General features: G+C 46.9%; 2 protein-coding genes across 3 annotated transcripts in view; one reads left to right on the forward strand and one right to left on the reverse strand.

Annotated features, from left to right (window-relative positions):
* Window positions 1-6,811, forward strand: part of SMYD2 (SET and MYND domain containing 2) — a 50,844-nt gene extending 44,033 nt beyond the window's left edge. The window contains exons 9-12 of one of the 2 annotated variants that reach the window (XM_027074449.2): window positions 443-563; window positions 1,655-1,829; window positions 4,084-4,192; window positions 6,365-6,811. In XM_027074449.2, the coding sequence (XP_026930250.1) occupies window positions 443-563; window positions 1,655-1,829; window positions 4,084-4,192; window positions 6,365-6,445 (486 nt within the window). In that variant the 3' untranslated portion in view covers window positions 6,446-6,811. Of the gene's footprint in view, window positions 1-442; window positions 564-1,548; window positions 1,830-4,083; window positions 4,193-6,364 lie in introns of both variants that reach the window. The other variant, XM_053209110.1, reaches the window with a different exon arrangement.
* Window positions 6,812-8,780: 1,969 nt separating this feature from the next.
* PTPN14 (protein tyrosine phosphatase non-receptor type 14) overlaps window positions 8,781-23,880 on the reverse strand; it is a 109,574-nt gene continuing 94,474 nt past the window's right edge. The window contains exon 18 of the mRNA XM_027074446.2: window positions 8,781-18,358. Within this exon, the coding sequence (XP_026930247.1) occupies window positions 18,230-18,358 (129 nt within the window). The 3' untranslated portion in view covers window positions 8,781-18,229. The remainder of the gene's footprint in view (window positions 18,359-23,880) is intronic.

The following is a 23,880-nucleotide window of genomic DNA, read 5'->3' on the forward strand; positions in this document are numbered from 1 at the left end:
ATATTACACATATATACTACACATATGTACTACACATATATATTACACATATATAATATATATTAATATTTATTTATTTATTTTGAGTGACAGCGCATGAGCAGGGGAGGGGCAGAGAGAGAGGGAGAGCGAGAGAATCCCAAGCAGGCTCCGTGCAGTCAGTGCAGAGCCCTGTGAACTGTGAGATCATGACCTGAGCCGAAAACAAGAGTCGGACGTATAACCGATGGAGCCACCCTGGCGCCCCTAGAAAATTATTTTTGTTTGTTTTTGTAAAAAGGTAATGGAGTACTAGGTTTCCCTTAGATGCGTTGCCCAATTTCCTTTCATTCTTTTGCAACTTTAGAATGGGCAAGTCTCAAAATACACTGTTTGAGGGGTTTCCCCATCAGTGTCGTCTCCATGGGAGATAACACCTTGCACTTGTGGACATTTCCCCCAGGATAAGGCCAAGGTGGAAATCCGGAAGCTCAGCGATCCACCAAAGGCGGAAACCATCCGTGACATGGTCAGATACGCACGCAACGTCATCGAGGAGTTCCGGAGGGCCAAGCACTACAAATATATCCTTTACAACTTTACAACAGAAGTTTACTGTCCCTCGCCTTCAAGAGGTGCCAGAGAGCTGGGAGGAGGGAGCAGAAGGGCAGGTGTAAGGCTTTGAACACAAAAGAATGAATGGCTCCCAGGAAATGTGGGAAGAATTACTGACCACCCATGACTTGGTGTCAGCCATGCCCAAGTTTTACGATGTTGATTTCGTCTTCTTTCTCCTCGTTTCACTAGTTTGGTCAGGAGCTGGATGTGGGGGAGGAGTTTTATTGTGTAAAGTTGTGGAGAAGAGTTCCTTGACGGCCCTCATTAATTGGGTGTCATACTCCAGGCAAGTGCAGCACGAAGGGCTTTGCTTACATTATTGTACCCAGTCCTCACAGGGACACACAAGAACACACAGTGTTGCCATCCCCATGTAGCAGGTGGGAACAGACTCTTAGGTAGCAAGTAATTTGCCCAAGGGACAGAGCCCGCCAGGATTTTTCCCCCGGTCTGCTGACTACCATAATCCATGTTCTTAACCATTACATTCTAGCATTTTCTTGGGCTGAAAATTTCCCCCACATTTACACTGGAGGAAATTGAAGAAAGGCATGTTTTGTTTTGTTTTTTTCTTAGCATAGAAAAGAACTTTTTCTTCAGAAATGCTTCAGCCGAAGTACTGAGCTTGGGTGAAGGTTTAAATTTAACTAGAAGGTTGAGATTGGTGATCCTAAACATGGTTTACAGCTGACCTGAGGGTCTGTTCCCTGGGGCTAAAAGTTTTCAAATTGTGTTTGATAGTTGAGGTCTTCAGTTTTCTTCTGAAGTTTGTTTCTTTAAGAAAAAAATAATTGCCAGGGTGCCTGGGTGGCTCAGTCGGTTAAGCGTCCAGTTTCGGCTCAGGTCATGAATTCATGGTTTGTGTGTTTGAAAATTTAAAAGAATTTTCTTTAAAAGAAAAAAATAATTGCCTTTCACTTTTGCTTGGCTTTCTGTAATTGACTTTTGCAGAGGGCGAGGGTAGGGGCGGAGTGCACCCGAGTAACGGCTGGAACCGGCCTCTGGAACTGTCCAAGCCGAGAGGCCTCAGCCTGTCCTTTCCTTAACGCCAGAGCACCCCCTAGTGAGCTGCTGGAGATCTGTGAGCTCAGCCAGGAGAAGATGAGCTCCGTGTTCGAGGACAGCAACGTGTACATGTTGCACATGATGTACCAGGCCATGGGTGTCTGCTTGTACATGCAGGACTGGGAAGGAGCCCTGCGATACGGACAGAAGATCATTAAACCCTACAGGTGATGGCAGTGGTTGTTTCTGATCGTCTTAGCGGGGAGCAGAATTTGGGGCTTGGAAATGTGTACCTCGGCTGTGTTGTTTTCTGACCACGCTGTGTGGGAACATGCTAGAACAGCGTTCTCTCGCTGCACCCACACCTGGAGGCACAGGTGCAGGGTGCTTCTGCATCAGGCCTGGCATCTGGAAGAGAACGCTTGTAGAGGCAGGTGTGAGGTTATGAAGGGGGTGCTGGGGCAAGAGCCCTCCCAGGGCCTCTCCAGGGTGCTGTATCCAAAGTAGTTAATTCAGATCCGGATTAAAAAGCCACTGGCTTGTTTCTTTTTCCTCCTGTGCCTCCCAAGTGAAACACACTTATTACCTGGTAACTGGTGGTCCCACATCCCTGCTTTTCCATCGTTACTCACACCATCCCCTTCTTGTGTTTTTTAAAATTGCTTCCCGGTTTGCAAACAGGGAAGTGCTGGGACCATTGAGTTGGCTCTGGTTGGTTACCCATTATCTACCCTGCTAGTTCTGAATACAGCAAGTTGGATTTTAACTTAGAGTAATAATGAATGTCGGCCCCGGGGAAGTTTCCTGTCGAGAGCGTTTTTAAACCTTAAAGTGTGTGACAGATGGAGGTCGTGGCAGTTTCCTCTGGCTCCGATTAGCCATTTCAGGGCTGGGATGGCCTAGATCTTATCAGTGGGGCACTTGTTAAACACATTACCATTGTGCATTTGCAGGGTCTCGCCAAGACCAAGTGGCTCAGAATCTCTGGGCATTAGCTCCGAAACCCCTGTGCCCCAGAAGCACCCCAGGTGTTTCTCCTGGATTTGAGAAGCCCTCAGTTCTCCCTCACTATCCAAGGTTGGGGACTGTAAAGTTTGGTCTGGTCTGGATTTCCACTGCCTTCCCCTTCCCCTGCGCTACCCTGACTAGCCATCAGGGGGAGCTCAAGGGAAGCCAGCTCCTAAAATCTGCTCTTCGAAACAATTTGCTACATCACAGACTCTCTCACAACCTATCTTCTTCCTGAAGTGGGTGACAAAGTCCTCTGGGCTTATGCATAGAGCCTTCTGTGAGCTCTAGAGGGAGGGAGGGTAGGGATGAGAGAGAGAGAAAGAATGAGAATGAATGAAATAATCTTAGCTTTGTGCTCCCTCTCCCAGCTGGGCCTTGCTCTGCTGGACACTTCCTTAGCTTGGTGAGCCCCTCCCGGAGGCCAGCTCTGGCTTTCTGTGGGGCCACTGGCACCAGCGCTTCCTCCAGGCAGCGTGCTGCCTGCCCAGGAATACAGATAGAATGCGTCGTCTCATATGGATGGATCTTGAGCTGTACAGATGGGTCTGTAAATAAACACCTGCACACACACGTACATTCTCTCTCCCCTCATCCTGTCCCACCCATAAGCTGCCTCCTGCTGTCTTTCCTAGGCAGGCCCTACCAGTCGGCCTTCGGTTAAAACCAGACAGAGAACGGGGCTCTGGGTGGCTCCATCCGTTAAGCGTCTGATTCTTGATTTTGGCTCAGGTTGTGATCGCACAGTTCGTGAGATCGAGTCCCACATTGGGCTCTGCACCGACAGCACAGAGCCTGCTTGGGATTCTCTCCCTCCCTTTCTCTCAAAATAAATAAATCATCTTTAAAAACAATAGCTCCCACTCCCCCAAATTATTCTCTGCTTTTGAAAACAAAACAGAGAGAAAGCCTACTGTATGTAAAGCCCTCTGCTGGACAACAGAGAAAGCAAACCCAGAGGAAGTAGGTGTTCTTCTGACTTCAGAGAGCTGACAGCTTTGTTAATTCAAGTGACAGCCATCGAGTGTGACAGAAAGTTGGGTTCTTGAGACACACGGGTGTGTGTATAACACTGACAGGCGTTCTGTCTTTTTGTGAGCGGATAGGCCTAATCTGCCAATGTCTGTGAGGAGACAGGCCCAGATAAATGGGGGATTCACTTTCAAAGATGTTTTCCCAGTGCCCTGCTTTGAGTGCACCTGAAACAAAAACCTGGGACTGGGGTCGAATGTCATGTTTTCGGTGTTTTTATGCAGGATTTCTCCTGCAGTTTTGATGTAGCTTTTCAGAAACACACACACTTGCGTGAAATGAAGTGCGTCTGTGTGCTCAGACAGGGTCGAACCATCCACGGTGTCCACCCAGAATTTGCCGGGGCCTGGAGGAGCCTGGCTGCCATGGGGTCATGGCGCCTGGCCTGCAGGCTGCTTGGCTCCCTTTGATGGTGGCCTGTTATCTCCTCTCTTCTTCCAGCAAACATTACCCTCTGTACTCCCTCAATGTGGCCTCCATGTGGCTGAAGCTGGGAAGGCTGTACATGGGCCTGGAAAACAAAGCTGCTGGAGAAAGAGCCCTGAAGAAGGTGCGTCTGCAACATGAGGCTGGGGGTCCCGGCGCCCCGCGGCCCCTTTGTCTCCTGCCCTCGCACCTGGTTGGGCTGAGGGACTGAAGTCATGGAGAACCACCCAGCTCTGGATCCCCCTCTGGCAGGGACGTGGGAGGCAGGGGGTTGGGCAGGTTGGGGTATAGTAAGTGATGGAGCCTTTGCCTTGTCTGTATCTGGGCCCTCCCTTGGGGGAAGGGCTGCACACACTGAGAGAGGCTGGCTGTGACTCTAGGCACAGCCCGAGCATGGGGGGATGGGGGTGCCGCCCCCGGCCCGCATGAAGCCCTGGAAGTGGACAGGGGCCACGGGACGGGTCAGGAGACTGTGGTGAGGGAATCGTCTGTGTGTCTGCCTTTAGGACTGGGATTTATGCTGCCCAGTTGAGGTGAAATCAAGGCAGTTGGATTGAGAGAGTTCCTCAGGATTACGATGATGCGTTTGCAGTTTCTAAAGTGTACTGAAAAACCATCATCATTGTTCATCAAGTACCAGTCATGTGCCAGGACCCTTTCATTTCTCACAAAAATGATACAGGTTTTCTGGTAGAAAAATGGAGATTCAGTCGGAGGCCTTCATTCAGACTGGGGTCTTCCTGAGTCGAAAGCTCCACTTGCCCAGGCTGTGACCAGCACACAGGGGACACCAGGACCCTGGGCATGTGCCTCCCTCAGTGTTTGACTGCTCTGTGCTGCCGGTGGGTGAGGGGGCCTGGCCCTGACCTTGCACCTTACGGTAGCTGGAGTCACCGCCCCGAATATCAATTCTCGTTCTTTACGTAGCAATTAACAGTTGAGGAACTGTAATCTTTGGGTCTGTCTGTTGATCCTGTAAGAGAGTGTCTGTAAAAGTTGGGGCCAGACTCTCTCAGACTTCCTGGTAGACTACTTGGGAAGATGGTATTAGGTCCCACATCCCAAATGGAAGGGTCGAGACCTGACCAGGCTGGCAATGTGAGCTAAGCATGCACTTTTCTGTTTTGAAACCATAGAATTTACCTCCTAAGATAATAGATTTGTTGCCTTGGTGAGTTGAGGGAAAGTAGGCCAGTTAGGTCAGAGTTGCAAGGTGCTGGTGTTTAGTAATGAGGTACGAGAACAGTGAAGGACGAAGTAGCTCCGAAAAAGGACTGTGAATTGTGAAATGAACACAGTAGAGGCATTTGGACAGGACATTCCCGAGTGTCCCGAAGGCTCACGCTGTTCCTTGGCCTGCCTCCTTTTGATTTGAGATTTAGGAAGAGAATGGTACAATGGAAAGGATCATCTATCAGAGTCACAGGCCATCAGAAATTCCCTGTTTGGGAATTTAAGTTTTTCTGTCCGCAATGGAGTTGAATACAGAACAAAATAAATTCTTACCGATAACATTTGGTCTATACTTCCTGTATGCCGGATGCTGTTCTAAACACCGTATGTGTACTGACAACTCGGAGGCATCATTCTTATTTCGCAGATGAGGAAAATGAGGCGCGGAGCAGTTAATTGCCCAAGGTCACACAGCTGGGAAATGATGGAGCCACTGGCACCTCTTCGGTTTATATTACTTCACTGTAAAGATGCCTTATTAAATATGTTCTCTCCAGCTGCCTCAAATGAAACCTACAACGACTTTGAAGTTTTTGGTTTTGCTTTTGTTTTTAAGAATGTGTATTACAAGGAAAGCATGCATTTTTCGAAAGGGAAAAACGACTTAGTCGTGTCTTAGAGATGAGCAGTGTCGACTAAAATCAAAAGAGGTTCAGTATGAAGTTCACCGTGGCCTTTTCTGTTCCAGCACCGCGTGTACTGGGTTCAGCGCAGATAATTCTATCCCTACAGCATTTTCTACTGCAAGATCTAGAATGTCATGAGATCAGTTTCTCTGTATCATTTCTTCAACTGTTGTAGAATGTTGTACTCGGCAGTACAGACTGGGTGACTAGTTGGTCATCAGATAATCTTGTCTATTAAGAAGAAAAGAGAGAAAAGAAAAGGAAAGAAAAAAAAGCCAGACTCTGGAAGAGAACATGGCTCCAGGAGCCAGGATGTATCCTGTGCCTTGGAGCAGAGAAGTCTTAGCTGGAGTTAAGTTAGCCCAGGGTGCAGGTTAGGGGAGGGGGAGGGGCTGCCTTCAGGCTCTCAACCCTTTCCTCGTCTCCGTCTTTCCTAGGCCATCGCGATAATGGAAGTGGCTCACGGGAAAGACCATCCGTACATTTCCGAGATCAAACAGGAGATTGACAGCCACTGAAACTACGCCTACATGTTAGTTTTTATTTAAATGTTAGTGCAGAAGCCTTCAAGGATTTGAATATTTCACTCAAGTTGTACACATCACTCCCGCATTTCTGTAAAATCATTGGAATGAAAAACAATACCTGCCCTTAAACCTTACACATGGCCCCCCCCGGAAATTGGTCTTAATCTTTAATCTTAATACCAAATAATTTTTGAATGCTTTTCTCCCCCCCGCCCCCCCAAGAGATAATGGCATGGTTTCAAATATCATATACTTTGGAAAGATTGAATTAAAATATGCGATTCTTTTCCCTTTCATGCCTGTTCTAATGTGCTGAACAAACCTGGACGATGAAAGAGAATAAAACAGATAATGGTATCGGAAGTTTGTCTTTTCTTCTGTCTGTGGGGAGGATTTCAAAGTGGCAGCGGAGGCCGGGTGTGGGAGTGCGGGCGTGGGGGGCAGGCGGCCACTTAGTCTGTAGTGACTTTCAGGGATCAGTGCCTGTGGAGGAGAAAAGAGAGAAGGTACAATTAAGTGACCTGCGTACCACCCCCGCTCCCCAGGCAGGAGAACGTGTCTGTCTTGAGTCATGGGTCTAGTATCTGGAATCCCTTCCGTGCATAAAGGTGCATCTTGCATGCTTGGCTTCCTTGGCTTTTTTTTTTTTTTTTTTTGTCCTCTGTCTGAAAGCAGACTTTCCATTTCTCATTTCTGTTGACTGTTCTATGCAGTGCTGTCCATGTTTGGAAACAATCCAGGATAAGCTTGAGAAGGAAAAAAAAATTTTTTTTCCTTACCAACTCTGTTATTGAGCAAACACTGATCCCTCCCCGCGAGGCCGGCCGGCAGGAAACCAGCTCCCCACTGCCTGGATGGCAGCAACCGGGGGACTGTTAGCAACAGCCGCGGAGGACAGGGCCAGGGACCGGGCTTGCTTGGGGTGCAAGGGTGTTTCCTGGAGTTTCTTGCAGTCCAAAGCGAGGAACTTCCCCATTAGGTAATAATTAAAGCCTGTGGAGTTTACACTTCAGCTTCCATAGCGTGATCCGCAAGCAGCTTGAACAGCTGAATCCTGAACGTTACCCTTCCTGCCTCATCGACACCTACACGCATGTCTCACGCCCACACATCTCACACCCACACGCCTGTCTTGCACACACAGTTAACGGCACACAGTGGGATTCAGCAGGCAGAACGCATTCTCTTATTCAGAGAAGTGCACTAAGATGCTTATTGAACACCTACTGTATGCAGAACGCTGTATGGCTCTCCACGTGCAGAGATGAGTTAGGCACCGTCCTGGGTCCTGGTTCCAGGGAGTTTCACCTTTTAAGAAAAGGCTACTTTACTCTGTAGCTAAGCCTACAATAAGCTTAGCCCACCACCTCCAAAGGTTTTATAAACCTTCTGAAAGTAACAGTTTCTCAATTGTACATAATAGTAGAAACGTGAATTGTTCTTTCTTCTTGTCCGCTCCCATTCCCCAGATGTAACCCCTGGAAACCATGTGCTTACGTGGTCCCAGGTTTTCCCATGCCTGTGCAGGATGTCTATGTAAATCGACTTAGAAAACCAAAAGCAGGATGGTACGGACATACTGTTTCAGAATCTGTCTCTGGCTGAACAATATGGACCTGTTTTTATTCCAGCTTTTACAGATTTGCTTCATTCTTTTTAGAGTCAGAACATTGCAGTGAATGTGTCCTATTTTATTCATTCTGTTTATGGACATGTGGTTTTTCCAGGTTGCTCTTCCTATCAACAGTGCCACAGGGCACAGTCTTAGATGCGGAACTTTGCTGTCAGGTGGGACCATGTGGGGGGATAGATTCCAAGAAGTGGAATTTCAGGAGCACGTACTGGTGACTTTTTAAAATTTGAATAAATATGGCCACATCTCCTTTTTAAAAAAATGCAACAGGTTCTAAGGCTGTAATATTTGTAGTATTTGTTTTCCTCTACCATCATAACGGCACTGTACTATACTATTTGGTTTTTTTTGTTTTTTTTTTTTGGCCAGTCTACTGTGTGAAATACTTTGGGATGCATTTATTAATGAGGTCGGGCACTTTCTCCAAAACCGAGGAATCTGTATGTTCCGTCTGTGAGTCAGCATTCATGGCCATTGTCTATCCTGTTTATGTCTCTCATAATAATTTATAAGAGCTCAGTGTATTTTGGGATATCAGCTCTTTGCCATGTCCTGAAAATATTTTCTCTCTCTAGTTGTCCATTATTTTCATGACACTTGCTATAGAGAAAGGATTGTTCTCATCCTTAAATGAAGAAAAGAAAGAAAACAACTTTTTAAAGTCTTTGCTCTACCTGGAATTACTTTATTTAGTAGAGATCCAGTTGTACTCTTTAAAATTTTTAATATTCAAAATTGCTAGCCACTTACGGCGGCATGATTTATTGATTTATTTTCCTCTGCTGATCTGAAATGGTCCCATTATCATTCCCTTAAGATTTAGGTTTATTTCTGTATTCTTAATTATTGTGGCATCGCCACACTTTTAGTATCTATTAGGGCTAATCTTCTGTGTTCTCTTGAATTTTTCTGACCATTCTCCCACATTTGGCCCTCCGAAGTACTTGAGAATCCTTTGGCCAAGCCCTCTCTTGGCCTTCCCTCCTCCCTCACAAAGTGCTCTTCGGTATTAGAACTGCATTGGAGTGAACTGACCTCTCCATAACATGAGTCTCTCTACCCAAGAACATGGGAAGTTTATTAATCCATCTGCTTTGTCTCAACACGGGTAGGCTTTGTTTAGACAGGTCCTACACATTGATCTTAATTCTTAGATGTTATGTTTTCGACAGCAGTTATGAATGAGCCCTTTTCTTCCATTGTGTTTCTTAACATGTAAGTCAGACGGCATTTCCCCATTTATTTTTATTAAGGGAAGTAAGAGGTAAAATCACAAAATAGACCTGTTTGATCCTGCTTTTTGTCCTTTCATCGCAGATCTGTGTAGGGTTTCCTTATATTCATCTTTTGCTCTTGGGGTTTCTTCTCTTTTAAAAAAATGTCCTTCTCCAGCTCCGTGCACAGCCTGGAGATAAACAGGTCTACTAGGGATTACTGTTTTATCTCCACATTGTACGATAAGACCGCTTTTTCTGTTCGTTATCCAAAGAAAATGAGCTGAGTCCGTTTACTCATCCGCGGAAGAGAAAACAAATTACTGCTTGTTCCTCTTTTCTTCCCATTTGCTCGCCATCCCCTTTTCACCCCAGAGTGGCGCACCGTAGTCTCATTTTTGCGGTGTGACATAAGCCGGGACCTCAGCGGGTCCAGGCTCCTTGTGTAGTGACAGGGTAGTAAATGAGTAACACAGAAGCGCGTATGTTGTCCCGTGACTTATCAAAGGTCCGTAAAGCATCCACCCTCTTCCCCAGGGGTTCTCACTGTGTGTGTCGATGGCAGCTGAGGGGCTGAAATAAGGGCCAGGCAGCCTTCTTTAAACCTAGACAGGAGCTGCTGATGACACTGAAGGACAAACCAAGGATGGGGGTGTCCCAGAGCAGCCCAGGGCCTGCGGTCTCCAAGTCGGCGGCTTGGGGTCTGAGGAAGTGACAGCTGCGGGCTGGGTCTTGGTGCTTGGTAAGGGTTATCGTGGCATTTGTGAGAAAGATCCCTTTCTAATGTAGTCTTCACTACATCTGCCTAGTGATCACCCTTGTCAGGTTCGTTTGTTTTTTTTATAATAAGGACAACTTTGGAAATTTCAAACGATCGGGTTATAGAGGAATGAAAAGTGGGTAGAAGTAAATGGGCTTTAACAGAGTGAAAATGCAGATTTTCCTAGGCAGTTTTGCCTAGGAAAATAATCCTACAAGTAAAGGATGTAGATGCTTTCAACTGATGTAAACATACACAGCACAGAAGACAGAAGATTCAACTGTTTTCTCTGGAAAAAAAAAAAAGGGTTTATTGTATATGTAAGTCAATAGATATCTTTTACAAAAAAAGGTTAGAATAAAGATCTCACATTTGTAAAGGCACATACGAAACATTTTACAGCAATCACAAGGGCTGTGAGAACATCAACAATACACAACTAGGACCATTCTCTAAAGACTTTATAAAAACAGATAGGAAACAGTGCAAAAAATACTGTCAAAAGTCAGTTTTATACACCTCATAATTGTGCACAAAACCGGCAAGCATCAGCTTATTTACTGATATAAAAAAAAGCAATATAGAAGAACATGCATAGTCTTACTTAAGGCTTTTAATATTATTAAATTGAGAGGGAGTCTCTTCCAAATGAGAGTTGACACGAATATTAAGAAATCACCCCCTGATGTAGGGAATGTCCGAGAAACTTCTCCCTCTCTCCCTTGCAACCACTGTAGTCAAGAGTCTGGACTTGAATGTTGCCAGGCAGCAAGTGGCTTCCAAGGGGAGAAGATACGCGTTCTCGGGATCCCCAGGCCCGACCTGGAATGCGTGTCTCACAGCAAAACACAGCTGGTTACCTTTCCAGGTCAGCTCACAACAGCCAGCCGCATCTGGCGGACACATCCCCACCTTTCAGCTCGGGTAGAAGTCCGAAGGCTTCCGTGGGCTGACCCAAGAGCTTGGGGGTCTGAGCCGGGGACTTGTCTGTACGTTGTTTCAAAATGAAACCTACTGAATGCCAATTGTTTTGAATGGCACCACCATTCACAATGTTTTATAAAACACAGACAAGGAAAGAAAGCATCAAAATACTGAATTAAGGAACCCAACAGTAAGTCCAGTGAAACAAACTTAATTGGCCTGTTAGTCGATGTAACGCGAGTTACGTAAGGTTATATGTTTAAATAGTCATCTGCATATGTAAACCGTTTTCGTGTTTTTCCATGTAAGCATCCTCACGCCAAGTCGGCTGACCGCTGAAGGAACAAAGGACATACACCGGAAATCATCTCTGATGAAGAGTAACCTCACTTTTAAAAGGATATGGTGGATAGACTTTTGAGATTTCAAACGGCAAGAAAGTTGAGTCAAAGGAAATGGCAGTTAACATTTTTACAGTGTTCACATGGGAAAACAAACAAACAGACAAACAAAACACAGAGGCGCTGAATTACAGCTTTTGGCTCCCTGCTGAAGGCATTTATTAGCTAACACTGTCGCTGAGGGAGGTGCAAGGCCCCTGAGAAACACACACATGGCCAGGCATCCCCGAGCCAGGAGGCTCTGACAGCCTCCCTGACTCAAAGCAGGATTCCTGAGATTTGAGCAAAAGCAGGTCTCCCCTTCAAGGCACAAAAAGACCCCAACCCAATCTTTTCAGCTTTCTCCCTTTTTGTCAGGGGAGAAGGCATCTGGGTTTCCCTGAAGGAGGGGGTTGGGGAGAAACGATCGGGGAAGGGACTGAGTGGATGAAGAGTGGACCCTGCCCCTCCCCAGGTAACTGAGAACTGATCACAACACGACCTGTCCAGGGGGTCCTGGCCAGCCCAGCCCTTGTCCCTATTTCACCAGATTCGGCCGGTCTGTGTGAAGAGGCCATGATGAAGGGACCCTGGGTCGGGAGGGGGAAGCCTGACACGTATTCATCTGACCACACACGTCGCTCTGCCAAACGCGGCCACTGGGAATGGGTGGAAGTCCACCTCGAAAGAAATCGGCAGTACCTGCTCTATGACCATTGATCACTGCTTCAAACGGGACCGATCATCGAAGCCATCTTCTCTTTCACTTCTTCTAGTACTGAGTGACCATGTCTACCACCAAGGGGGGGAAAGAGGTGGGGGAGGGCAGCTTCTTGGTTGCTGACAATTTTCTAGCTGTTTTCTCTCTGGTTCTTTCCATTTGCCAGATCTTATTCTTTCAAACTCTATAAGCGTCTTGAAATTAAAATGAAGATTTCCTAATTACATAATTTAGAGAGGCTTAAGAGAGTGGTTCTCCACGACCGGACTGAACTATTTTTGTAGCGGTTGTACTCGAAGGGTAGAGTAGGGAAAGAAAAGTGACAGCAGGTCCATCAAACAAACGAACAGTAAGGAGAAGTCAGCACAGCCCTATGTGAGTGAGATGCTCTTGGAATGAAGAGGGTGACATCACAAAACAGTCCTGCGCATGCCCCACGATGAGACAAAGAACCACTGCCATTGCTGTACGGACACCCTCCCTGTTTCTGTGCCCTGATTATAAACGTGATGTGCTATAAACGGGAACCCCCTCTGATCGCAGGGGAGAGGAACTGACATGCCCGGAGCCCTGACTGCTAACTCAGGGGGGCTCAGTGGATGAGCAGAAGTCTCTGCTAAGGCTGCACGGGAAGGTGGGGCTGCCAGCACGTGAGAGAAGACGACACTTTAGAGTGGCACGCCCAGGCACACGTCAGAATCCATGACCTTCATCAAGCTCTACCACGGCACTGAGGGCAGTTTGAAACCACGAGCAAGGCAGAAATAGACCCCAACATCACAGCCCAGGCTTTCCTGGGGGTGCCCCCAAGTCATTTCCATCCCTCCAGCCTTACAGGCAGGGAAGAAGAAAGCAGATGTTCCAGCGTTGAGAAAATTATTTGTGAACCAATAATTTTTTTTAACACCAACCAGAGGGCTGATCTAAAACATCCTCCTCTTTCTCTTCCTATTTATAACTCCTCTGGCCAAGCTTATGGCATTTTTTCAAAAGAATGATCCTGATGTCCCAAAGCACAACAGAAGAAACCGTGACTTTCTACGCAGAGGCTCGTCACAGCCAGGCTGCACGTCAGCTCTCGCCTTCCTGCCTTGTGACAAAATGTCCTTGAATTTATTTTTAAAATAGAAGGGCTGACCCAAGCTCTGAGCAGTCGGAACTGATACACATCCTCCCCCTCTTCCTGCACCAAACGACGATAAATGACCCGGTCTTATGAAATCGATTGATGCCAGATACTCAATGCCAGGCTCATGGACATTTTCATAGAGAACACTTATTTTGACCTTGCAGAAAAAGATGCAGCTATGTTAAGCTAGGAGATAAGAAAGGTAGTCAGCAGAATAAAAATGCTCACCCACCTGAGTTTATAACCCAAATGCACAATGTGAGCACAGGCAGGAGAAAGACTGGGTATTGGGCAAGGTGGCTACTGAGTTTTATAGGACCCTATGAATTACAGTGACTTTTGGGACGACACATTTGGATTAGCAGAATTTGATTGGATATACCCTCACTTCCCTCCCAGGAATGATGCTGTTACTTTCAAAAGATGCATCACTAAGGTCTTTTGCCCCCAGATGTCTCAGAAGTTGAGACAAAGACAAGAACCTTTTTTTTTTCTTCCACAGCATCTAAGGGAAATGTCAAACATTTTAACATCTCAGAGATTTCCATTCTATAGGGCCAACTAAGATTATTTCCATCCTATAGGGCCAACTAATTTGTCATCCATAAAGCTGTAGGCCACTGGAAAATTTGTGCAGTGTCCATGGAAAACCCCAGTTTCTCCATCTGGAAGCAGTACTGGATGAGTCGTTACTTTGTTCATGAAAAGGAATCACTAAATAAGAGTATGATGAGTGTCTGATAAACTACACAGGAATACAATGAAACAGAGCAGCAGAAGAGTCTTTGGTAAAGTGTGAGGAAGCTGAATTCCCCATATAGTGCCACCTAAAGATCCCAACAGTGATCACTTGGTACTTCTGGAAATTTCCACCTCTAGGACCCCAACAGTTATTGCCAAAACGGAGGAGGAATGCAGAACAGATGAACACTAACCTGGGTCTGACCTGATCCCATCCCTTGTGTCTCAGCAACCTGGCACAAAGAATACCCCAACTCCCCCTACTTCAAAGTGATTGGCACATCTCCCCAAAAAGGAAGTCAATAGCTATACCTTCGCCCCACTGGAAGTAGAGGAGTGAGATTAGAAAGTACCCTCTGCTTTCTGGCTGAGGACACCTTCAGGCCCACACACCATGTTCCATAACCACTGGGCTGAGGTCTGCGAACACAGATCGTACATCAAAAAAGATGGCGGCTGAAAACCCACAGTGATATGCCCAATGGCCAGCCCTGTCTATGAGAATGAACTAACATCTAGGTGTACTAACATCTCTGCCTTCCCAGCCCCAGGACATGACCCATTCACTGAGTGAGGCAAAGCTCATTACAACAAGGCAGCAGGTTCACAAAAAGAGCCAAGCTGCCCATTTCACATGCTTTCAGGTTCGTTAGCACTTATTTGAAGAAATGACATGTGGTGTGTTGGGACCCATCCTGTATTGGGAGAAGAAAAATACTGTGCATATTAGGTTGATTTTATGTGACTTGTCTGTCATTGTAACAAAAAATGGTCTAGCTATTCTCAATTTCATATGGTCAACCTGTATTTAAGCTGGAAAGATGAGAAAACTAGGCAGCTGGATAAAAATGCTCATCTCCCAAAGCCCCTGGAGTTTATAACTGAACCTCAAGAGCTAACAGCAAGCAAAATAAAAGTTAAATGAGTACGGGGGGAGCCAGGGGTCAAGTCCCACCAGAACCCAACAGAGCCCACAAAACCCCTCTAACCAGGCTGAAGGATGATGAAGGGGCCAGAGATGGCCAGGTGAGTCTTAGGCAAACAGTGAGAGATTAGTAATGGAAAACAATTAGTTCTTTTTGTCAATCTAGGATCACAAAGATTGCAAAAGTTAAATTCTCTCAATGTAAGCTCCTTAGAAGCGTATTCCTCAAAATATTCCATGTGGAGATGTTTTCACCTTTCCTGATCTTACCGTTCCCCCTCTAACTGTGAAGAGAAGCACAGTCCTCTTTCCTCTGCTATGAAGACATCAACGTTTGGCATCCCTCTCCAATGCAGCCAAATCCTCCTTTACCTCCTGTCCAGGGAAACAGGTGTGTGTAAATGTAAATGCTACCAAAGGTGGTGTCTCTTTAGAGCCCACGGGAACCGATAAGCTCAGCAGGCTGTGGCTAAGTTTTGCCGGCAGGCTCAGCTCAGCTTAAGGATGAAGACATCAGACTCAGCCCCCACCATCCAGGGACCACGTTAAACAAGGGCAGACCCAACACAGGGCCCACGTGCCCAAATGAGTACGGATCAAAGAAACAAAACATTTCAACTGGAAGACTTCAAAACCAGAGGCCCCAAAGTGTTGAATGGCTTTGCTGTGAGATGGTATCTCCTTTTTCCACCCTCCATTTTTAATTTTCTCTCTTCAAATCCAAACAGAAACAAATAGACCCCGACAGCTCCAGCTTCAGACTTGATACATCATCAGGAACTCATTCCAAAAGCTCTAACTAGATAACTAATTTAATACACTTTGCTTCAAGGTTTATTCCTTGGCTTGCTTCCCAGATATAAAGCATCTCTGGGCAATTATTGTGCAGATGCCACTAGAAGGACTTTCACTGCCTGCTGCTAATTTCACAGGAGCTGTGCTGGCATTCGCTGGAGATGGGAAAAGGAATGCAAAATGTGCTACAGAACCCAAAACATTTGTTTTTAAAAGTGAAATATGTGGAGTAACTTTTAAGTGGTTTCCTTTGGGCTTCGATATAAACTTTGGCTAGGAAATTGGACAGCAAACCTCCTTCTGCCCCGCATTTTGTGCATTAGCAACTACTCCCGTGGCGGGTGGGTTGAAAGGCACCGCCCGTGTGATGAGCTCCAAGAGACACAGATCTATGTGCTGCCCACGTGAGACTCAGTCTTAACAGAGCCCACGCTGGGGCCTAAGAGGCAAAAGAGAACTGCCGATGGTGTTTGTCAAATAAGCCAGGAACCGCAGACCAACTGTGAAAACACCCCTAACAGTAGACTAGCCCAAGGATGGGAAGTGTCTAAGGAAAGGCAACAGATAACGTCTTTGCCTGTTAACAGTGTAAGTTCCGAGCATCTCCTGGTGAGGGTGATGAGCTCTGTTCCACTGAAAATATAGGTCATACTCATGGTTTTCTTTTCCAGAACATACACCGAAAATTCCAGAATCTACAGAGCTCAACTGAAGTTACCCTCCTTCACTGTTTCTTCAGACTCTGGACAACAAGAGGGGGCCCTCTCTCACCAGGACTCTCAGTCTAAACGAGAGAACCACCACCACCACCACCACACCTGGCCAGATGTGAAACTGAGTTGATTCCCATTCTGAACGAGTTCATCGGGAATCTGCTTCCGCACCCCTCTATTGGGGTGTGGTCACCGGACATCACACAGGCATGCTCTTTCTGGTTGATATGATACCACTCTTTCTTCACATTCTCAGCTCAGGAAAAACAAAGCAAAACAAAAAGTCAGCAGTGGAGGAAGGCACAGTGGAACAGCCACGAATGTCAAATCTAAGAACAGAACCACCGTTTAAACGTTGCATTCAAGAACTAGACAGTAGAGAGGAAAACTTCCTAAAATTCTGCTAGAGGAGAAATGTGTGGAATACAATTTGCTGTGTACTGACCTAAAAAATTCAGGACGGTGACTGACGTAGGCTCAGGAAGAGACAAACAGAAGGAAACTGCAAAGCAACTGGAGAGCGGGGCGTATGGAAAACGGGAGAGTAGTGAACAGGCTTTGTGCGAGACAAATCCCAGCATCTTTCATCAAGTAGCCAAATTTGGACCACAGGGTCCTGAGTGGGCTTAGTTCTGCTCCTGCAGGCCAAAGGCTGGGGCGACAGCAGCACAGTCAGAGAGGGGGGTCACACTCGGTGTGGTTCCTGGCCAGGGCCCTGCTACCTAGGTGCCAAACAGCTCCCATAAATCAGCTTTCCCAACTGTTCCCATGATAACCTTTCCAGTGACTTGGGGACTGATGGAAAGACAGAATGTACCCACCGCCTCGACCTGCAGGCCCCCGGCCAGCACACACATCCTATTTAAATAAGAAACAATATCAAGGGCTTGCCTGTCTCCTTTCTCTTCCCACTCTGGTCCATCATCTCCTCTCAGTCCGGCAAGAGGCCTAGCTGCACAGATGGCCTGGCCCAGAGCCTCGAAGACCACCAGACTGGGGCCCACTGAGCAAACAGGGAGCAGTAGCAAATACTGAGGTCGTGGTCCCCGGCAGGGCAACACAGGCTCCAGAGTTCAAAGGAAGGAGTGTTGAGGAGACACAACAGAGAGCTCCTCGTTCACGTGGGTGAGGGCCATCTGGTGAAAGGCAGCATTTCCTCTAGCTGCTCCTGTCTTTGACTCAAACTTGGGGAAAAAAGAGACAGTGGAGGATGAGGGCAGAAAGGAAGAAGGAAGGCCACTGGCCATCAAGGTTCAGAAGCCCCAAAATATAAGGGAATAATATAAGGGAATAGTGGTGTGTGTGTGTGTGTGTGCGCGCACGTGCGTGTGCACACGCGCGTGTGTTTCCTTCAGGGAAGGGCCTTGGCCCTTATCTTTATATTTTAGGACGAATTCATTTTCTTGCCATCTCTGATTTGAACGTGAGCAATCAGGCTGATGAATTTCAGGCTTGGTTTCTAATCTGGCCACAGCTTCACTAGAGATGTGTTCCCTTATGCCTCTGTCCCCAAAACAATCCACCGGGCAACCTTCCCTGCTGCCATATTTACAATGCAGATCAGTCGAAATGTGGTTCAAACGAGAAGGACTATATTATCGTGAAAACATTATGCATTACGATGATTCACAAAAGTTATCCAAAAGGGAAAAAAAAATAAATTATCTCATATAAAATAATATAGGTTGTTGGGGAACAGTCTTGGCTCCCGCCTTCGGGGAGCCCATGACCTGCCTGCTCTGGCCACCCGCGCCCGGCTCGGGGGGGCAGATGTTGTCTGGAGGTGCGTCCCCATCTGCAATATGGAGCTGGGTCCCTCTTCCAGTAGCTGGGTCGGGGGCTAAATGAGTCTGGAGTTTTGGAGGAACTGGATGAGGACTTGGTAGACAAACTTGTACTGGGCGATGGTCTGGATCATGAACATCCTCTGCTCCCTGAGGAGCCTCAGCATTATGGGCACGTCCACCTTCTGCAAGAAAAGAGAAAAAGCACAAGGTCCCGGGTGAGGAGTGGCCCCTGGGTCCATCCCCATTCCCCCATCCAGGAAGCATTTGCTCACTGCCCATTTGTAGGTACAAGAGAAAGCAAAGGCTTGGCCCCTCTAGGTTCTTCCAATCAAAGACCGTATGCCAGCAGGAGATGCTGGTTGCCACGTGTCAGAGAAAACCCGGAGGCCAGAGTTATACCCGACCGGGGTTCTCCCCTCCACCAGAACTCGGGGGGTAGGGTTTCAGACATCTCTGGGCCTCCATTTCTTCCTCTGTAAAATAAGAGTACTGATGCTTTCCTCCAATGACAGTGTGGCCTTGCCCACGTCAGCAACGTTTCCTCAGCAATGACATGGGATGATAAATAGTACCCACCTCATGGGATCAAATGACGAAGTGCACGTAAAGCATTTATTTTTTGTTTAAGTTTACTTATTTTGAGAGAGAGAGCAAGCAGGAGCAGGGGAGGGGCAGAGAGAGAGGAAAAGAGAGAGAATCCCAAGCAGGCTCCACACTGTCAGCATGGAGTTCGAGTGGGACTCAAATTCACGAATCACAATATCATGACCTGAGCCGAAACCAAGGTCCGGACGCTTAACTGACTGAGCCATCCAGGAGCCCCTGCACTGGCACATTCTGTGCTCTTCATGAAGACTACTTGTTATTATTAAATTAATGAAATGAGAATAATCACACTCTCCTGCTACCTCGCAGAATCGTGGTCATTGTCAAGTGAGAGAATTTATGTGTAAACTTTCAGGTATCAAAGCACAATCTCTGAACACCAGTCATGTTGGTTGGTTTGAGTTTTTATTCAGGTGGTCCTTCTGTTTTTAGCTCTACCTTCACACCCATTTTTAGAAATACTATCAATTCCTTTTTTTAATTTTTTTTTCAACGTTTATTTATTTTTGGGACAGAGAGAGAGCATGAACGGGGGAGGGGCAGAGAGAGAGGGAGACACAGAATCAGAAACAGGCTCCAGGCTCTGAGCCATCAGCCCAGAGCCCGACGCGGGGCTCAAACTCACGGACCGCGAGATCGTGACCTGGCTGAAGTCGGACGCTTAACCGACTGCGCCACCCAGGCGCCCCATAGAAATACTATCAATTCTTAAACGTTTAGGGTCTTCTCCTGGATAACTGGGTTGCTTCTCAGCTTTTCTTTTTGAAGTTTTTACTTACTTTGTTTTTAATGTTTATTTATTTTGAGAGAGCCAGAGAGTGTGTAAGCAGGGGAGGGGCAGAGAGAGAGGGAGAGAGAGAGAATCCCAAGCAGGCTCCGCACTGTCAGCGCAGAGCCCGATGTGGGGCTCGAACTCACAAACTGTGAGATCGTAGCCTGAGCTGAGAGTCCGACACTTTAACCGACTGAGCCACCCAGGTGCCCCTTTAAGTTTTTATTTAAAGTCCAGTAAGTTGGGGTGCCTGGGTGGTGCAGTCGGTTAAGCGTCCGACTTCAGCCAGGTCACGATCTCGCGGTCCGTGAGTTCGAGCCCCGCGTCGGGCTCTGGGCTGATGGCTCAGAGCCTGGAGCCTGTTTCCGATTCTGTGTCTCCCTCTCTCTCTGCCCCTCCCCCGTTCATGCTCTGTCTCTCTCTGTCCCAAAAATAAATAAATGTTGAAAAAAAAATTAAAAAAAAAATAAATAAAGTCCAGTAAGTTAACAGTGTAATAGCAGCTTCAGGTGTATAATGTAGTGACTCAACACTTTCATACAACCCGGTGCTCATCGTTGACAGTCCTATTTAGAGTGAAAGTTCTTCACCGAAAATACCTTGAATGTTAAATGAGACTGCCTGTGTATAAATTCTTTGAGGACACAGAAGCGGCTTCAACAGAAGGGAATTAAGGTGGTGGGTCATCGGTGTTAGAGCAGACTACAGCCTCTTCCGGGGCCTGCTCAGTCAAGCCACTCCCTCTGGACCAGCCAGGGCAGAAGCATCATGGAGTCAGCAACGTCCTCATGGCCTCAGCACACGGCCCCCACTCTAGGAGCTCGCCACCAGGCAACGAGCACCCCCGAGAAGTTATCAAGGACTGAGCAACCATCGGAGGTGAAACAGTAAAAACTCAGCCGTATGTCTTTCCTTACTTTACTTTTACAAGGCAGTTCCACAATTTCTAAACGTTGTGTAGCTACAACACTTGCCATCCTTATTGGGTGCTCTTCTCCAAAAACAGTTAAATAAAGTGCACCATGGATTTAAAAGGGACAAAGTCAAGCCCCCAGTAATAAGGAAAAAGAAAAGGGCATGTGAATCCTCAAACTCCTGGTCAAAATATACAGCCCGCACCTTGAGCTTCTGATGGTTAACTGGTGGCTCTTTGCCTCCACGATACTCTAGTGTCACTGATACCATGACATACAACCTAGAGCCACCTGATAATGACCTTCTATAATAACATAATGCTTGATGAGCCTTACTGAGCTGGGTGCTGAAGATACGAACATAGAAGATACGAGGACAGACTCCCCATCAAGGTTTTGACAGAGAGGCGGAATCACACAGAAGAGCAGAGGCTCGGGTCAGGCTTCATCTGCCGAACCCCCAGCCTTCACACTTCCTGGCTGGGGGGCGTGGACACGTTCCTTCGTCTACTACTTCAGACTCTCTTGGTCCCACAAGGGCATGAGTGGGACCTCTCTCATAGGGTTACGGTGAAAGCTACTTCAGTAGTTGTAAGGCGCCTCAAGTGGTGTAGTCACATGGTTAAATACAGGTTACTGTTGCTGTAATATTGTCACTGTTGCCACTGTCATCACCACCCCCTCTGCCTCCACCATCATGATCGTTCCCAACTCACTAGCCTGTAAGACACGGCCCTAAAGACACTCTATCATCTGATAAGGGACCGTTAGGAGACAAGACAAAGAAAGCTCCTCTGGAAATCGATCAAAGAGTCCTGGTTGCCTTGAAGATTCACCCCCCACAGTCTCTGCTGTCCCTTGTCCCTAACCCCAATCACGCAGTGTGTTGATGGCTTGCTCAGTCTTGCCTAGAAGTCATTTCCTCGGCCCTGCTCGAAAGGATAACTTATTCAGAAAAGCAGCAAGATAAAACACCTCGTTATGTGGCTAGTGAGAACCTAACCTTTTATAATTAGCTACTCTAGGATAGAGAGCTAAACCCAGGGGGCAGGCAAGAGAGGCTACTGCAAGCCATAAAACTAGTGCTCTCTGAAAAAAAATACAGGCATTAAAATGTCAAGGTAACATTTAGTGACCAAAAGCAATGGGTCATGAAGACGTTTCTTAGAGAAGCCTGGAGAATACCCTCCCACCCTTACTTCACAGCTGCCTGAACTTACTGTGAGCATCTTTATCCCAGGGAAAAGAAAAGGCATTTCACTGACCAAATCAAAACTATGGATTACAGACTAACACATACAGTACGCTAAGTCCAGAAGCCATGGAAAGAAGGCAGGAAGGTTTAGATAGGAGAAAAACAGAATACACAACTTCAGATTTATTTATCAAAATCTTTGTTTAAAACAACAACAAAAGCTATGCATGTCCTCACTCTTCTCCCGAAATGAGGGTTTGAATCTTATGACCAGGCCTGAAGCAGAACAGAGAACTTTTTTCTCCCTAATCATCTACCAATGGCAATGATGGGAAATGGGCCAGATAAGGCTGGCTATATTTGTGCTAGGGGAAGGGAAGTGAAAAATATGAGTCATCTTGCTATCTTTGAATATCAATGGGAACAGAATTCCTTTTTGGACTGACCGTGTTCCAGCAAAGAATGTTCTGGCGTGCAACTGGGCATTGAGGAAATCCACTATGTTTGGACACACTGTAGAGAGTTTAATCACCCTGAGCACTCACCAAGTCTATGCGAGGCCCTAATGGCCCAATCCCTCACTCTGCACCACACTGGCTCGGACATGTGCTCTTTGTGTTCTTCTGGGCCAATAACATCTGGTGACCAATGAGCCTTCTTGTCATCACATTACTGAGGCTCAGCTTTTGATGGGTCTCCAAGGAGCTCAGAACAGAACAATCTTTCATGTCAGACAAGATGGACAGAATAGCTTCTCAGGTTGAAAAGGAGCAGGGGGGAGCAGAGGAAGAGTTCACAGGGAATGGAGAACAGAAGGAGACCTCGGGGAAGGCAGTCAGGTAGCTAAGTGGGAGAGGGGATGACGATGAGGCCCTTCCTCCCCCTCTGGAGCCCACCAGTGCCTCCAGGCAGCTTGGATATGCTCAGGCCATATGTACCCTGATTCCACTTTGTCTTTTTCCATCTTCCCAGCACTGAGTCGAGTTGGGACTCGATGGCAAGCTATTCAGTCTACTGGACCCTTCTAGAGACTTCTAGTAGTGGCAGGGAAGCTAACGATCAAGAAATCTCATGATGAGAGACAAAAGGGTAAAGACTCAAAGAAAATGACAAAATTCCTGTCGGGTACTCTCAGCTGACTCTGCGATGGGCATTTTGCTCATCAACAGAATGCCTGTCTGTTTTTGACAAAATAGGGCCCTTTTGGTATAACCCCTATTCTACTTTTTAGCACCACCTTCGTATATATGAATTCAAAGTTTCCAAAATTAACTTTCTACAGGCAGAGAGTTTACAAATCCTTTGAACGTGTTGAAACTTGGTATTTATTGTTTCCCTGGAAGTTTCCATGTAACAAACTTCGTGGGGCAATATTTTGTCTGATTTTCAAACCATGGATACTATGGAGTAAACGCATATATTATACAAATTCTTTCACAGGACATGCATTACAACCTTCCCTACTTTAAAAACGAATGAGCCACTTCAAAAATTTCTCTGATGCTCCAAGCTGTTTAATTTGGAAACGGAACAAGACGTGGTGACACTTGGCATCTGGTGGCACAGGAAAGAAGTCAAGGCCGGGAGGGAGAAGACCTCATTTCTTTCCTCCGCCCAGCGTTTCAGAGCCATGTGGTACTGGACAAGTCGCTGACTTCTTTCTGGGCCTCAGTTCCCTCATCTGTAAAGCAGGAGGAGTGACGCGTGCCCGGTTCCTCTACACGGGGGCTCTGAAGACCCCAACTAAGAACAAAACCAAATAAGCGAAGGCCATTTCAAACCCCTAAAGCCCCATGTGAACAGAAGGCAGAAGAATTGTTCTTTAGTCTTTGGTTGCTGCTCGTCTCATCTCCAGGAAACCACAAGCCCCTCTGTGTGACTTCCCGGGCTAGAACAGCGGCGGAATGCCGCACGCCACGTGGGCGCAAGCTCGGCCGAGGCCCTGTTTTGGGGGTGGGGTGGGGCGGGGCGGGGCGGGGAAGAGCGAGGTGTCCAGCCTTGGCAAAGGCAGGTCATGTCTGTGTACTCAGATGATCTACCCTGGGGGTGCCTGGGTGGTTCAGGCTGTGTACGACTGTGACTTGTAAAGTCATCTGACCTACACGGTCTGTAAGAACAAGACGCAGTTCTTCCAAGTCACTGTTAAGCATCTGACTTTAGCTCAGGCCATGATCTTGCGGTTTGTGGGTTCGAGTCCCCACATCGGGCTCTGCGCTG

Source organism: Acinonyx jubatus, chromosome E4 (genome assembly GCF_027475565.1).
Source record: "Acinonyx jubatus isolate Ajub_Pintada_27869175 chromosome E4, VMU_Ajub_asm_v1.0, whole genome shotgun sequence".
NCBI classification, from domain to species: domain Eukaryota; kingdom Metazoa; phylum Chordata; class Mammalia; order Carnivora; family Felidae; genus Acinonyx; species Acinonyx jubatus.